The sequence below is a fragment of the Microcebus murinus genome, chromosome 4, assembly GCF_040939455.1.
Source record: "Microcebus murinus isolate Inina chromosome 4, M.murinus_Inina_mat1.0, whole genome shotgun sequence".
Lineage (NCBI taxonomy): Eukaryota > Metazoa > Chordata > Mammalia > Primates > Cheirogaleidae > Microcebus > Microcebus murinus.
This window is the reverse complement of record NC_134107.1, coordinates 339,503-354,002: the sequence shown is the minus strand read 5'-3', so window position 1 is coordinate 354,002 and position 14,500 is coordinate 339,503. Positions and strand designations below refer to the sequence as shown.

At 64.8% G+C, this 14,500-nt stretch overlaps 1 protein-coding gene across 1 annotated transcript in view; it reads left to right on the top strand.

Annotated features, from left to right (window-relative positions):
* Positions 1-14,452, top strand: part of RFX1 (regulatory factor X1) — a 30,704-nt gene extending 16,252 nt beyond the window's left edge. The window contains exons 6-21 of the mRNA XM_012790373.3: positions 666-782; positions 1,750-1,845; positions 3,260-3,354; positions 5,955-6,333; positions 7,274-7,455; positions 8,411-8,530; positions 8,621-8,736; positions 10,046-10,164; positions 10,250-10,359; positions 10,758-10,909; positions 10,998-11,095; positions 11,988-12,137; positions 12,216-12,424; positions 12,739-12,892; positions 12,976-13,021; positions 13,136-14,452. Of these exons, the coding sequence (XP_012645827.2) occupies positions 666-782; positions 1,750-1,845; positions 3,260-3,354; positions 5,955-6,333; positions 7,274-7,455; positions 8,411-8,530; positions 8,621-8,736; positions 10,046-10,164; positions 10,250-10,359; positions 10,758-10,909; positions 10,998-11,095; positions 11,988-12,137; positions 12,216-12,424; positions 12,739-12,892; positions 12,976-13,021; positions 13,136-13,305 (2,313 nt within the window). The 3' untranslated portion in view covers positions 13,306-14,452. The remainder of the gene's footprint in view (positions 1-665; positions 783-1,749; positions 1,846-3,259; positions 3,355-5,954; positions 6,334-7,273; positions 7,456-8,410; positions 8,531-8,620; positions 8,737-10,045; positions 10,165-10,249; positions 10,360-10,757; positions 10,910-10,997; positions 11,096-11,987; positions 12,138-12,215; positions 12,425-12,738; positions 12,893-12,975; positions 13,022-13,135) is intronic.
* Positions 14,453-14,500: the final 48 nt, after the last annotated feature.

Genomic DNA, 14,500 nt, shown 5'->3' with positions numbered 1-14,500 from the left:
GCAGGCATGCCTTAGACAGCCCGGGGCACAGGTGTGGAGGGCTGGCGGTCAGGTGCCTGGCTCGGCCACTCAGCCTCTGGGCCTCTGGGCGGGCCTTTGAGCCTTCCCAGCCGGAGGTTTCTATGTGTCAAAGAGCTGCTGATCTCAGCTGCCCACCGGCTGGCTGTGACAATGACAGCCCTCGGCACAGCGTGGCAGGGGGCTCTGTAACCTGGCCGCCTGGGGTCAGCGCTGTGTGCCACCACTGGACGCGGTGTGTCCCTTCCCTCTGTGCCCCAGCGGGAAGCAGGGACGCGGTGGGGTGCCGGTGCACACGTCTGCAGCGCTCCGAGCAGAGCCTGGTGGGAGTCGGCCCAGTGCCACGGTAGATGCTGCTGCTGTCATTACTGCCTCAAGGGTCAGCCCCAGGGCAGCCTCAGATTAGAGAGGCTGCAGGTGGCCCTGAGCCTCTGGGCGGAAGCCCTGGCCCTGGCGTGGGGGGTGACTAGGGCTCTTGCATTCGGACGCATGGGATGCGTCCTGTTGCCGGCCTGGGAGGCTGGGGCGCTCCCTGCTGGCTGCCGCCCTCCACACAGCCTCCTGCGAGGGTGTCTGTTAGGCCCCGGGTGTCCCAGCGGGGACCTGAGCTGGCCCCAACGGCGCTCCTGCGTCTCCTTCCTTCACAGCGGTCGCCGGTGCAGGCCAACAGCTCTTCCAGCAAGACAGCCGGGGCCCCCACGGGCACGGTGCCACAGCAGCTGCAGGTCCACGGTGTCCAGCAGAGTGTCCCCGTCACCCAAGAGGTGCCAGGCCAAGGCGGGCAGTGGCTGGGAGGAGGGGGTTCCAGCCAGGCGGCCTCTGCAGCCTCCCGAGGCTGTGCCTCCGGTGTGTCAGAGCCGAGCCGATGGGGGTCTTAGGGAGCACCTCCACCTGTCTCCACACTCGGAGCCCTGGGGGAGGGGCCGTTGGGAGGACGAAATCGGGACCCTTTGGATGGTGCCTGAGGCAGAGCAGGCTCTGGGGACAGCTTGGAGAAACCACCCAGCCCCATTTGCTGGAGGAAGCTGAGAGGCCAGCCCGTCCCTGAGGGTTTGGGGGGGATGCCGCAGCCTTCTGGAGGGGCCACCCAGCTCTGAGCCACCTCCATGGCAACGGAGCAGGTTAGAAAGCTAGGACTGTCTGATCTGTACCCCTGAAGTTAAAGGAGTTCTCAGTCCCTCAAAAAATCAGATGAAAACCCTTCCCCCACGAAAGCAGGCATTCCATCCCAAAGGATTCACAGATGTCCCCCAGCCTGGTGCCAGAGCCCTGGGAACCTGCAGACCTGGGTTGGGGTCCCAGCCCCTCAACCCAGCACTGCCTCACGCCAGCCTCTGTCCCTCACTCTGTGTCCTGGGGCAATGCTGGTGTCTCTCCCCCGAGCGTGCAGTAAGAGGAGTTGGGGCAGAAGGTAGCCCAAGGCCTCCCCTGCTGGTTGCTGGCACCCCTACCGGGGCACGCAGGGAGAGTGGGTGGAGAGCAGGGACCCCTCAGCCAGTCCCAGGTTCGACTCTCAGCCCTGCTGCTTCCTGGCAGCCTCCCCTCACTGAGCCTCAGGTCTGCACCAGTGAGCGGGGGACAGCGTCTACACGGCGATGGCCCGAAGGCGCTCGGTGCCTGGCAGGGCATGGGGAAGCTCCCTCCTCATTTGGCTGGCGGAGGATCGCGGGCGGGGGTGGGCCGCCAGCGCTGCCTTGGTTACCACAGTCCCACCTGCCTTTCCCTTCCCAGAGGTCCGTGGTCCAGGCCACTCCGCAGGCGCCCAAAGCCGGCCCCGTGCAGCCGCTGACCGTGCAGGGGCTCCAGCCAGTCCACGTGGCCCAAGAGGTGTGTGTCCCCTCGCCTACCCTGGGGGCAGACTCTGGCTGGGAGAGCGGCTTGAGGCCGCAGGGAGGGCGTGGGGCCCGACCTGGCTCCACCTCTGGCTGGGGGCTGCAGACCCTGCCCCATCTCTCCCCTCGCCAGGCCCCTGGCAGCTCAGGGCCCAGTTTCTGCTAAGAGAGACCTGGGTTCGAATTCCGCTTCTTTCTTGCAACAGCCCTGGGTCACTTCCTCCCCTCCCTGAGACCCGGGCGGGGCTCTTCCATCGGGTTGCTGCGTGGGCTGTCCCCGGTGACCCCCCAGTGTCTCTGTTTGTCCTCCAGAGCTCAGACAGTCAGTTTCCCGCTAGGAAGGCAGAGCAGCGAGAGCCCCGGCCCACGCCGCCGCCGGAGCCGCCGCCCCGGCCGCCCACGCCCACGCCCGGGCCCCGGCCGGGCGCGCTGGCCCCGGAGCCGCCGCCGCCCCCGCCCGCGTGCAGCGGCGAGGCCCCGCAGCTAGGCAGCCCCGAGCCGCCGCCGCCCCATTACGAGCCGGGCGCCGAGCAGTGGGTGGAGCTGGTGGGCGTGCTGCCCCCGCACCTGCTCCTGCCGCAGCAGAAAGTGGTCCTCGAGCCCCTGCCCGGGCTCCCGGCCCGAGCCAGCCCCGACCAGAGGGTCAGGATCCAGAGAGTCCCCCAGGTGCTAGTGTTCAGCACGGCCGCCACGGCCCTCAAAGTAGGTGGCGGACGCAGGGGCGGGGGGCAGCGGGCGGGCAGGGGCGGGGCGCCCGGCCGGGCTGCCTGCCAGGCCCCGCGAGCCGCCGCGGAGACCCCACCTCTGCCCCATCTCCGCCCGGCAGGTCTGTCTCGGGACCCGCCTCTGAACCCCAACTCTGGTCCAGGTCCCAGGCTCTGCCCTGCAGACGCGGGAGGGGGTGGAGGTTGGGTGCTCAGGCCGCGCCCTGAGGCCCCGCCAGTAGTTCCAGCTCCCGGCCCACGAAGCGGGGCTTCAGGCCCCGCCCCCCGCGCCCGGGCTCCAGGCCCCGCCCCCGGAGCGCGGCGGCAATTCAGGCTCTGGCACTAGCCACCGCCCTGTCCCCGTGCCTGGCCCTGCCCCTGGGGTCCCAGCGTCACGCCCACCGTGGAGCCCTGTCTGGGGTCCCCTTGCTGTCAGGCCCCACCCTTGCCGTCTCCAGCGAAGCAGAGCCCTGGCTCCCCTCGCACACGTCTTTTTGCTGCCCACCCCTGGCACAGGCCCTGCAGTCCCTTGGCTTTTGACCTCTGGCCCCGTCCAGGGTGTGTCGTGCAGAGAGCCCAGGTGACACCCACCCAGTCGGGGAGCTGGGTGTCAGGGAGAGCCTGGGTGGCCGCCAGCCCTGCCAAGGCAGCAGTGAAGGAGCCGGCGCACCCCTGACCCTCCACACGCCCTTCCTCCCGTCCCAGGTGCAGCAGCTCCAGCAGGTGCCTGTCCCGCACGTGTACTCCAGCCAGGTGCAGTATGTGGAGGGCGGCGACGCCAGCTACGCGGCCAGTGCCATGTAAGTGGGCGGGGCGCTGGGGGAGGGGCTCAGGTCTGCCCTGGAGTACACCAGCCCCAGTCCCGTCAAGGGCTCAGGTGGGGGACAGGCCGCCACCAGGAGGGGGCAGAGGACCCTGGGAGGTCGGGAAAGCCATCCTGGCACAGCTTAGGGCTGTGGAATCAGGTGGGCCTGGTTTTTAACCAAAAAGAAAAAAAAAATTGTTTAAATTTTTAGAGGATAAAAATTTCCAAATAATAGAGAGTGTTAAACAATCGGGAGAAAACACCCACTTTCTCTCCTGACCTCCAGCCCTGCCCCACAGGGCTCGCTGTGACCTGCTTCTTTGTTTCCTCCCAGAGATGCTCAGAGTAGGAACTCTCCCCTTCCCTTGTCGGAAACAGGGGCGGCGTGTTCCCCCAGCCCTTCTTCCGCTTGTCCTTGTGGGCCCTGGTCACCCTCTTGACCACGGCGTCATACTCCTCCGTGCCCGTGCAACACGTAGGTGACGTTCACCCCGCTGGTGCCGCGCCTGGTGCAGCTCCGCCATCCTCGCATGTGGGCACATCCTCGCGGGCGCCGCGTCCCGGGCCGCCCCGGCCCCGGCCCCTCCTTGCCAGGGGTCCTCCACAGAGACGGCTCCGACTACCGTCATTGTTGTCGTCTTGGTTCCCAGAAGTTTCACTCACTTCTCTCTACATCTGTCAGGGTTTTCTGTCTCTGCCTCCTGCCCTGTGGGCGCAGCACTGCAAAGCTCCTAGGGCGACTGGGCCCCCGGGGCGTCCAGGCTCCCGAGTTGCAGGGCCGGGCCCACGGCATGCAGCTGCCTCCAGCTCCATCGGTTTCTTCCCAACACCACTCATGTCTGCCCTGAGCAGCCCACCTGAGCTGGCAGCGGCCAGCTGCTCTTTGCATTGCGAAGAGGGGCCTGTCTCTTTTGCTTCTGTTGGAATGCCCTGATCGCAGCGTGTGTGGTTTCACCTGCTGTCAGAGTCTTCAGCTGCATGAAGTTCTCGGGGCGATCCTGCCGTCGGCTGTGTCTTCTTTCTCTCCTCCCCAGTGGATTGTTCTCGGGTTCCCAACCCTTTCCCAGCCTGGATCCCCGCCCCGGCCAAAGCCACAGCCCCTGGGCCTCTGTCCCTGGCCCTGTCCAGGGTGCATCGGGAAAGTTATTTTAACTCTGTGTTATTTTTTCAACGAGAATCTACTGAAGCAATGTTTTTGGAGCACAGGTTGCATGCTGGACATTGGGCTGGGGATTTTTCAATTTTTTTTTTTTTTTTTAGTTTTAGACACATGGTCTCCCACTGTCGCCCAGGTTGGAGTGCAGTGCAGTGGCATTATCATAGCTCACTGCAGCCTCAAACTCCTGGGCTTAAAGCGATCCTCCTGCCTCAGCCTCCTGAGTAGCTGGGTGGGACTACAGGTGCATGCCACGATGCCCAGATAATTTTTCTTTTTTGGGTGGGGTAGAGATGGGATCTCACTGTGTTGCCCAGGCTGGTCTGGAATTCCTGGCCTTGGGCAATTCTCCCACTTCGGCCTTCCAAAAGTGCTGGGATTATAGGTGTCAGACCCACCGCTCCCAGCCTAAATTTAAAAAAATTTTCTATTTGAGATGGGGTCTTATAGTGTCGCCCAGGCTGGTCTCCAACTCCTGGCCTCAGATGATCTTCCTGCCTCTGCCTCCCTAGCAGCTAGGATTACAAGCTCACACTGCCGGGCCTGGCTTGGACTTTTTAATTTTAATGTTGCATTTTTTAATCACTGAAGCATGAATGGGTTCAAACATCAAAATCATGTCCAGCAATGTCTAGTGAGACGGTGAGCGAGGTGCCCAATGCCTGTCCCCTCTCCACGGAGCCCTCCACACCCACAGGTGACAGACATACACGCGAAACTTGGTGGCGTCTGCCCGTCCCACCATCCGGGCCCTGCTCTGCCTTCTTGCTACCTTACGGTGTGTTCTGGGGCTTGTTCTTTGGTAGAGCCGCAGGACCTTTCCTCCTCGTCGTCTTTCATCCCTGCATAGGAACCGTCATCTTTTAGCAGCCCCGAACGAGGGACCCTTGGTGGCTTTTACTCGCTCGCTACGATGCGCAGCCTCAAGCCTGCGCACCCAGTGCGTGTCTGGGGACGGCCGCGGGAGAGTGCCGCGTGCAGCACCCGGCGCCGGCCGCCTCCTGCCGTGACCTCTGCTTGCCTTTGCACGTGGCCTCTCGCCGGCCTCCCGGGGTGGGGGGGAGGGGCTTTTCCGTCTCATGCACGGCTGTGTCCGCGGTGCCTAGAACCGTGCCCGGCACACAGTGGGCACTCGGTAATGTCCCGGTGTGAAGGCGTGAGGTCCAGCGCAAGCTCCCCGACTTTTCCATCTCCGCGTCCTCACTGCCGACGTGGGGAAGGCCACCCGGATGCGCAGGGCCGCTGTCGCGACGAAGGAAGCGCCGCCCGGCAGGCACCTGGGGGTGGGGTGTACCTGTTCAGTCCTAGGTGTCCCCGGGGCTGCCGCTCCCTCGGTCCCCTCCTGGGAGCCCCTCCCTGCAGGACGCCCCTCAGTCGTGTCCCTCCGCCGCCCGCCGGGCTCCCAGCCCCCTGACGCGCCCCCCCCTGCCTCTTCCCAGCCGCTCCGGCACCTACCCGTACCCCGAGACGCCGCTGTACACGCAGACGCCCGGCGCCGGCTACTACGAGGCCACGGGCGCGGCGGCGCAGGTCAGCTCCCCCGCCACCTCCCAGGCGGTGGCCAGCAGCGGCTCCGTGCCCATGTACGTGTCCGGCGGCCAGGTCGTCGCCAGCCCTGCCAGCAGCGGGGGCGGGACCAGCAACAGCGGCGGCGGCAGCGGTGGTGGCGGCGGCGGAGGAGGAGGTGGCGGCGGCGGGGGTGGCAGCGGCAGCGGCGGCGGCGGCAGTGGAGCAAGCACCTACGTGATCCAGGGTGGCTACATGCTGGGCAGCGCCGGTCAGTCTTACTCCCACACCACTCGTGCCTCGCCAGCCACGGTGAGTGCCCCGGCTCCGCCCCAGACGGGCTAGGTGGGGGCAGACCGGGTGTGTGTGTGGGGGGTGTGGACACTAGAAGCCCCGCCTGTGGCTGTGGCTGTTGGCCTCCGGTTAGCAGGAGCCTGTGTGACCTAGTGACGGAGTGCTCACTTGCAAATGGCCTGCGATCAAACGCTTGCTGTGTGGCATTGGAGAAGTTACTCAGCCTCTCTGGGCCTCAGCTGATATGCATGAAGCTCTTAGAACAGTGCCTGATGACACCTGCTGCCCTCTATTCTGATCATAATCGGTAGGGGGCAGAGAGTGAGGACAGAGGGGCAGGCACCGCCATGGGAGGCTGCCCTGAGCGAGGTTCTTTGTGCCTCTGGAAGGCAGGTGCCGTTACGTCCCTCTGTCCCGAGGTGGCCTTGCATGCACTGGTGCAGACGAGTGTTTTACTTCTGAGTCTTTTATCGCGTGTGTGAATTTGGGACCCACCCCCCCCCCCCACGGTCAGGGTACAGAACTGTCCCATCGCCGCGGAGGTCTCCCACCTGCTGCCCCTGACGGTCGCTTCCTGCAGCCCCCCTCCCGACACCCCCAGCCCCCGGCAACCGCGAACCTGTTCTCCATCTCTGTGGTGTTGCCAGTTCGAGAATGTTCTACGAACAGAATCACAAAACACCACGTGGCCTTTGGAGAATTGGCCTTTTTTTTTTAAGAGATTGGCATTTTTCTGCTCGGCATACGTTAATATAAACTTGCATCTGACCAAGCTGCGTGTGTCGGCTGTATTGCACGGTGCAGTTCTAGAGAGTTCCGGGGGGGGGGGGACGGGGGGATGGCAGTGTTGCGGTAGGACGTCCCTCACGGCTGGGCTCTCAGGGTCACAGAGCGAAGCAGACACGGGCAGAGCACGCAGCCTCTGAGTGGCACGCTCCTGCCCTCCCTCCGGCCCCAGGTCCAGTGGCTCCTGGACAACTACGAGACGGCCGAGGGCGTGAGCCTGCCGCGGAGCACCCTCTACTGCCACTACCTGCTGCACTGCCAGGAGCAGAAGCTGGAGCCCGTGAACGCTGCGTCCTTCGGCAAGCTCATCCGCTCTGTCTTCATGGGTCTGCGCACCCGCCGGCTGGGCACCAGGTGGGGCCGCCCGCCCGCCCTGGGGGCTCACAGGGCAGCACAGGCCGCCTGGGACTCTCCACTCCAGCCCACTGGCCACTTGGAGGCTCCCTTGATTCACCCACTTATCCCACCCCAGGACCTTTGCACTGGCTTGTGTCTCCTCCCCGCCTCCTCACTCAGAAGTCCCCCGGCCGCCTTAGCACTGGGCACCCTCCAGTGTGCCCTTTATGTCACTGCTCGGCTTTTTTTTGGGACAGAGTCTCACTCTGTTGCCCAGGCTAGAGTGAGTGCCGTGGCATCAGCCTAGCTCACAGCAACCTCCAACTCTTGGGCTCAAGCGATCCTCCTGCCTCAGCCTCCCGAGTAGCTGGGACTACAGGCATGTGCCACCATGCCCGGATAATTTTTTCTATATATATTAGTTGGCCAATTAATTTCTTCCTATTTATAGTAGAGACGGGGTCTCGCTCTTGCTCAGGCTGCTTTCGAACTCCTGACCTCGAGCGATCCGCCCACCTTGGCCTCCCAGAGTGCTGGGATGACAGGCGTGAGCCGCCGCGCCCGGCCACTTCTCTTGTTTCTAATCTGTCCGAAATGCACACACCTTGAGGATGTGGGCGCTGCACACAGTTGGCACTTAATCAGGGCCCGCGAGCCAGCAGATTTGTGCCAAGAAGGACAAGAGGCCATCCCATGAATCCGGCCCTCGCTTCTTCTGCTTGGCGCCCCCACCCCCGCCAGGTTCAGCCCTGCTCATCTCAGTTCCGGTTCCCAGCCCGGGTGTCGCCGCACCCGTTTCTCCGTGCACAGCCCTGGGCCCGGCACCGGGGCTCCCCTGACACCCACGGCCCCTTCGTGTCCCCAGAGCAGCGACGGGGTGTCTCTCTAGCCAGTCCCCCCCCCGGTGAACGCGGGTGTGGCGCCGGGCCCCAGCCCGGCCCTCAGACCCTCACCCTCCACCCCCCACCCGCAGGGGCAACTCCAAGTACCACTACTACGGCCTGCGCATCAAGGCCGGCTCGCCGCTGCTGCGGCTGGTGGAGGACCAGCAGCACATGGCCATGCGGGGCCAGCCCTTCTCGCAGAAGCAGAGGTAGGAGGCGGGCCGCCCGGGCGCCGCGGGCAGGGAGGGGCGCTCCGCCCCCCCCCCACACGGCCGGCCTGCTTGCCCCCTGGCTTCCAGGCTCAAGCCCATCCAGAAGATGGAGGGCATGACCAACGGCGTGGCGGTGGGCCAGCAGCAGGGCGCCGGCCTGCCGGACATCAGCGCGCAGGTGCAGCAGTACCAGCAGTTCCTGGGTGAGTGCGCGCGGGCGCCCGGGCCGGGCGAGAGATGCCCGGGGAGCGTGGCCAGACGTCACAGGCCTCATCCACAGGGACGGTTCGGTCCCCACAAACCCTCTCTGAGGCGGGTTCCCTTCCACTTCAACGGGCGGCTTTTCCCCGGGTCTCTGAACCCTCCAGCAAAGCCCCCTTTATGTTTGTTTTCTGTTTTTTTGAGACAGAGTCTCGCTCTGTTGCCCAGGCTAGAGTGAGTGCTGTGGCGTCAGCCTCGCTCACAGCAACCTCAGACTCCTGGGCTCAAGCGATCCTCCTGCCTCAGCCTCCCGAGTAGCTGGGACTACAGGCATGCGCCACCATGCCCGGCTAATTTTTTTCTATATATATTAGTTGGCCAATTAATTTCTTTCTATTTATAGTAGAGACAGGGTCTCGCTCTTGCTCAGGCTGGTTTCGAACTCCTGACCTCGAGCAATCCGCCCGCCTCTGCCTCCCAGAGTGCTAGGATGACAGGCGTGAGCCACTGCGCCCGTCCCAAAGCCCCCTTTATGTCACGTGAGATCTTGAGTCCGGCCCAAATGGGCCTGGTTACTCGGACAGTCCACGGTATTCGCCAGTCCGAGGCATGGCAGGCAGTGACCGCCCCTGGCGAGCCCGTGTGCTGGCCGCTTCCTTGCCTGCCCAGCTGCTCCGCAGAGCCGGTGCATCTGTGCGGTTCAGCCCACTCGCCAAGAAGGCAGGTGTGCGCCGTCCAGGGTTTCTAGAGGTGAACTTCTAAAGAAAAACATACAAATGCAAACAACAGTCAAGGAAAACGAGACAAAGCGATGCTAAGTAAACGAGCAAACACCAGCAGCCCAGCGTGTAGCAGCCAGGCATCCTGGACGGTGACTCCGCGGAGGCCCACTTCCTGGGGGTTTCTGTTGACAAGCGCCAGACTCCCAGGCTGCCCTTGGGGGGGGATGACAGTTCTGACACAGTCAGGGGCGTCACCAGGGTGACTGTCCATGGCTGGGCCCTCAGGCTCAAGTCAGCATCCCTGTGGCCCTGGCCGGGCCTTGGGGGCCTGCTCCCTGGCCAGGTGGGTGTGGGGGCGCAGCCTGGGCTCAGGGGCCCACGTCCCAAGGGGGTGCCGGTGCCACCACTTGGCACAAGGCTGCCGTGTTCTCTGCTGGAAGAGCGTGGGCTCTGGAGTCTCCCCCTCCTGGGACGCCGGGCCAGGCCCTCGCCCTCCCTGAGCCCCGCCGTCCTTCGCCGCACACGGGGACCCCGACTTGGCGGTGGGAGGCGGCTGGGAGGAAGGGTCTCATCGCGCCCCTCCCCCCAGATGCCTCTCGGAGCCTCCCTGACTTCACGGAGCTCGACCTCCAGGGCAAAGTGCTGCCCGAGGGCGTCGGGCCCGGGGACATCAAGGCTTTCCAGGTCCTGTACCGGGAACACTGTGAGGTAGGACGGGCGGGCGGGGTCCCCGCCACGGGTGGGGCAGGGCCACGCGGCCCCCAGGCCCCCTGAGCGCCCGCGTCTCCCTCAGGCCATCGTGGACGTCATGGTGAACCTGCAGTTCACCCTGGTGGAGACGCTGTGGAAGACCTTCTGGAGGTACAACCTCAGCCAGCCCAGCGAGGCGCCACCTCTGGCCGTGTGAGTCCCACGCGCCACCCTCCCGGAGAGTCAGCCGCCCAGGGGTGGGGTGGTCTGGCATCGTGCGGGAGTGGGGTGTCTGCCCGACCCCTGCAGCTTGTGGGGTGGACATGCCCTTCGCTTCCCACAGTGTGTGTGCGTGTGTCCATCTGCGGGGCGGGGCGGGGCGGGGCGGGGCGTGTGCCACCAGTCCAGGCGTGCTGGCAGGACACCATCTCCTTGGGGTGGCTGGGTTCTGAGGCCCCTGCATTGTGCAGGGTGGGGTGTACGCCCCCCCCTGACCCCCGGGGGGTCTGCACCAGCCTGACCCCAGGGCGGGGACTGGGGGTGCCTGTGCCTTTCGGGCCCTGGGTGCAGGACCACGGAGTGCCTGAGTGACCCGGGCTGGGTGCCTGCAGGCACGACGAGTCGGAGAAGCGGCTGCCCAAGGCCAGCCTGGTGCTCCTCTCCAAGTTCGAGCCGGTGCTCCAGTGGACCAAGCACTGTGACAACGTGCTGTACCAGGGCCTGGTGGAGATCCTCATCCCCGACGTGCTGCGGCCCATCCCCAGTGAGTGTCCCGCCGCCGCGCCCCCCGACCGTGCAGCACCCCAAATGCACCACCCACCGCCCTGACCAGCCCCCGCCGCGGCCCACAGGTGCCTTGACCCAAGCAATCCGGAACTTTGCCAAGAGCCTGGAGAGCTGGCTCACCCACGCCATGGTGAACATCCCCGAGGAGATGCTGCGGGTGAAGGTGAGGGGAGCGCCGGCCTGGCGCCCGGCCCCTGTCCCCGCCCCTGGGGCCGGGCCTCGGTCTTCTCTGTTCCCTGGGGGCAGCAAGATTTGTCCCCCCACCTGTTCCGGGGATGGCAAGCATGGCCCCGTGGTGTGTGCGGACTCACAGCAGCATCTTAAAAAAAGTAAAAGTGGAACGGAAATCGACAGTGAATCTCTGTGGACGGCTTGGCTAGAAAGCGCTTTAGGTGTTCAGAAATAGATGAAGCGTTTCTTAAAAAGGCAACAACACCTGTAAGGAAACAGCGCAGCCCTTCTCGTCAGCGCCGCACACCGCTACCCGCTTAGACGCGGCATGGGCTGCGCTCGTCCCCGGGCACCAGAGGGCTGGCGGCCGGGTCACTAGGGTCCGGGGTCCTGTGGGAACAGTGGAAGCCCATCAGGCGAATTGGCGACTCGTGTATTCATGCGTTCAGGCTGCACGCATTTATTGGGCACCTGCTGTGTGCCCAGTCTCACTCTCAGAGCATAGTAATTGACAAGACAGACAAAACCCTGTCCCTCTGGAGCTGAGATTCGAGGGTAGGGTATTACAACAAAATGAAAACAAATGTTTATTAAAGCAGTACTTGGCCTTCCTGGCCAGTGCTCTCCATGTTTTCTATTGTCTTCTTTCATTAAAAGAAATAATGCCGGGCCAAACACAATAAGTTGATTTTTTTTGACCCACACTGGTGGGTGGACACCCAAAAGTTTGGAAATCTTAACCTCTTGGTCTCCTAACAAAAGCAGCGAGGCGCAGCCCTCCTTTCTTTAGGAAAGAGGAAACTGAGGCTCAGAGGTTGCAGCGGGTGGGGCAGAGGCTGGCTGGCGGCGGTTCTACAGAAGCCACAATCCCGACCCGCACGCAGGTGGCAGCGGCCGGTGCCTTCGCGCAGACACTGCGGCGCTACACGTCGCTCAACCACCTGGCGCAGGCGGCGCGCGCCGTGCTGCAGAACACCGCGCAGATCAACCAGATGCTCAGCGACCTCAACCGCGTGGACTTCGCCAACGTGCAGGTGCGCGGCGCCGCAGGGGGCGGGCAGGGGCAGCCTGGCGGGCGGCGGCTGAGCCCGCGTCCGTCCGCCGCGCTCTAGGAGCAGGCCTCGTGGGTGTGCCGCTGCGAGGACCGCGTGGTGCAGCGGCTGGAGCAGGACTTCAAGGTGACGCTGCAGCAGCAGAACTCGCTGGAGCAGTGGGCGGCCTGGCTGGACGGCGTGGTGAGCCAGGTGCTCAAGCCCTACCAGGGCAGCGCCGGCTTCCCCAAGGCCGCCAAGCTCTTCCTCCTCAAGTGGTCCTTCTACAGGTGCGCACGCGCCGAGGCTTCGGGTGGGGGCGGGGCCAGGGCGGACCCCACCTCCCGGTGAGCCAGGGGCGGGACCGGGTGAGGCGCCGCCCCCTGAGGCAGCGCAGGGGCTCTTCTGTGTAGATGGGAGCCTGCGGGTGGCGGGCAGTGCCAGGACCTGGGTTCCCAAAGTTGGCCCCCTAGGGAAGCCTGTGGGGGGCCCAGCCCGGGGGTCGTTGAGGTTGCTCGAGGCCCGGGGTGTTGCCTCTGGCAAGGGGTGGCGAGGGCCCGGGCCTGGCGGCGCCTGATGGCCTCTTCTCCGTCGCCTTCTCCAGCTCCATGGTGATCCGTGACCTGACCCTGCGCAGCGCCGCCAGCTTCGGCTCCTTCCACCTTATCCGGCTGCTCTACGACGAGTACATGTACTACCTGATCGAGCACCGCGTGGCGCAGGCCAAGGGCGAGACCCCTATCGCCGTCATGGGCGAGGTGCCAGGCGGCGGGGCGCTGGGGGCATGGGCCGGGTGCCAGGCGGCCGGGTCCTCACCCTCTCTCTTCTCCCCTCCCTCCAGTTCGCCAACCTGGCCACCTCGCTGAACCCCCTGGACCCTGACAAAGGTAGGCGGGACACGTTCCCACCCAGGGCTGGGGGTGGGCGGACAGGGCGGTGGCGGAGCTGGCAGGTCCCACGCCAGGCCTCGCGCTGAGCCGGTCCTGGTCCATGTGCCCCAGACGAGGAGGAGGAAGAGGAGGAGGAGAGCGAGGACGAGCTGCCCCAGGACATCTCGCTGGCCGCTGGCAGTGAGTCGCCCGCACTGGGCCCCGAGGCCTTGGAGCCTCCGGCCAAGCTGGCGCGCACAGACACGCGCGGCCTCTTCGTCCAGGCGCTGCCCTCCAGCTAAGCCCGCGGCCTCCCCCGCCCCGCCCGCCCCGCCCCGCCGCCCCTCCACGCCAGGGTCCCTCACAGCTTCTGTGGCTTCGCTGTCCCCGCTCCAGCCTCAGCCGAAATGGGGAGGAGGCCTCCAAGACAGGGAAGGCAAGGGGACCCCGCTCCGGATGGGGCGGCACAATCACTGGGCTGGGCGGAGCCGCAGCTGCAAACTCTGACACAAAAGACGTGCCTTAAGGAACCGTCGCGTGCCCAGGTGCCCCGCGGGGCGTCCAGCTCGGCCCCTTGGCCCCCACGAAGGCCGCAGCATCTCCCTCCCTCAGCCGCGCCCTCCCGGGGGCAGGCAGGCAGGCCCCTCCCGCTCAGAACTGTTAACTTATTCAGCTCGCTGGCTTTGCACAGCCTGACCTGGGCCCCGCCCTGAGCCCCGGGTGGGCGCAGGCGGGTGTCACCTGGGGACCCCCACTGTCAGCAGCAGCCCCAGGGCCCCTCCCCCAGGACCCCCACTGCTTCCCCTTCTTGGTATTAAGTGCAATTAAAGCCGTGGGTGTCGCATCTTCTCTGGCGCTGGGACCTCCCTTGCCCGGCAGCCTGAGAGGGGGCCCTGCTGGTCGCCTGCGGGGAGGGCGGCGGGGACGCGGCCTCCCGCTTCCAAAGAAGAGCCGCGGGCCGGAAGGTGTCCGCGCCTGCCCGTCCTGGGCCGGGTGCTCCCCAGATCCAAGACCCCGCGCCCCGCGCCTTCCGTGCCGCTGGTTTGTAACGGAACCTTCTACTCTTCCCGGAGACTGCGCTTCTCTGTGCCGTGCGCCCCCACCCCACGACTATTGTGCGATTTGTGAGCGCCGCCCGAGCGGAGTCGGTAACTTGTTGGGTTTTTTTCCAACCATCATGGCCTTATCTGTTCGTTTCCTCAGTGTTTTCAACCTGTGAGATAGATGTTTATGGCAAAAACAAAAATGCGAAAAAAAAGGAAAATCTGACCTATTGTATAAAAATCACTATTTTGTGTGCTCCGCGTGCTACAGCTTTTGGGGTGGTCCTGCCCAGGGCCCCCCTCTCCCGGCGGTGAAAGTGTCCACCCGTGTGGTAGTTTAGTGTGCCGAGCTGTTTTCTACCTTTTTGTAGTTCTTTCTTAAAACACAATAAATTCCGCTGTGGTATTTGTCTACTGCTGACTTGCCGGCCTTTGGGGGGCCTTCTGCCGGCCC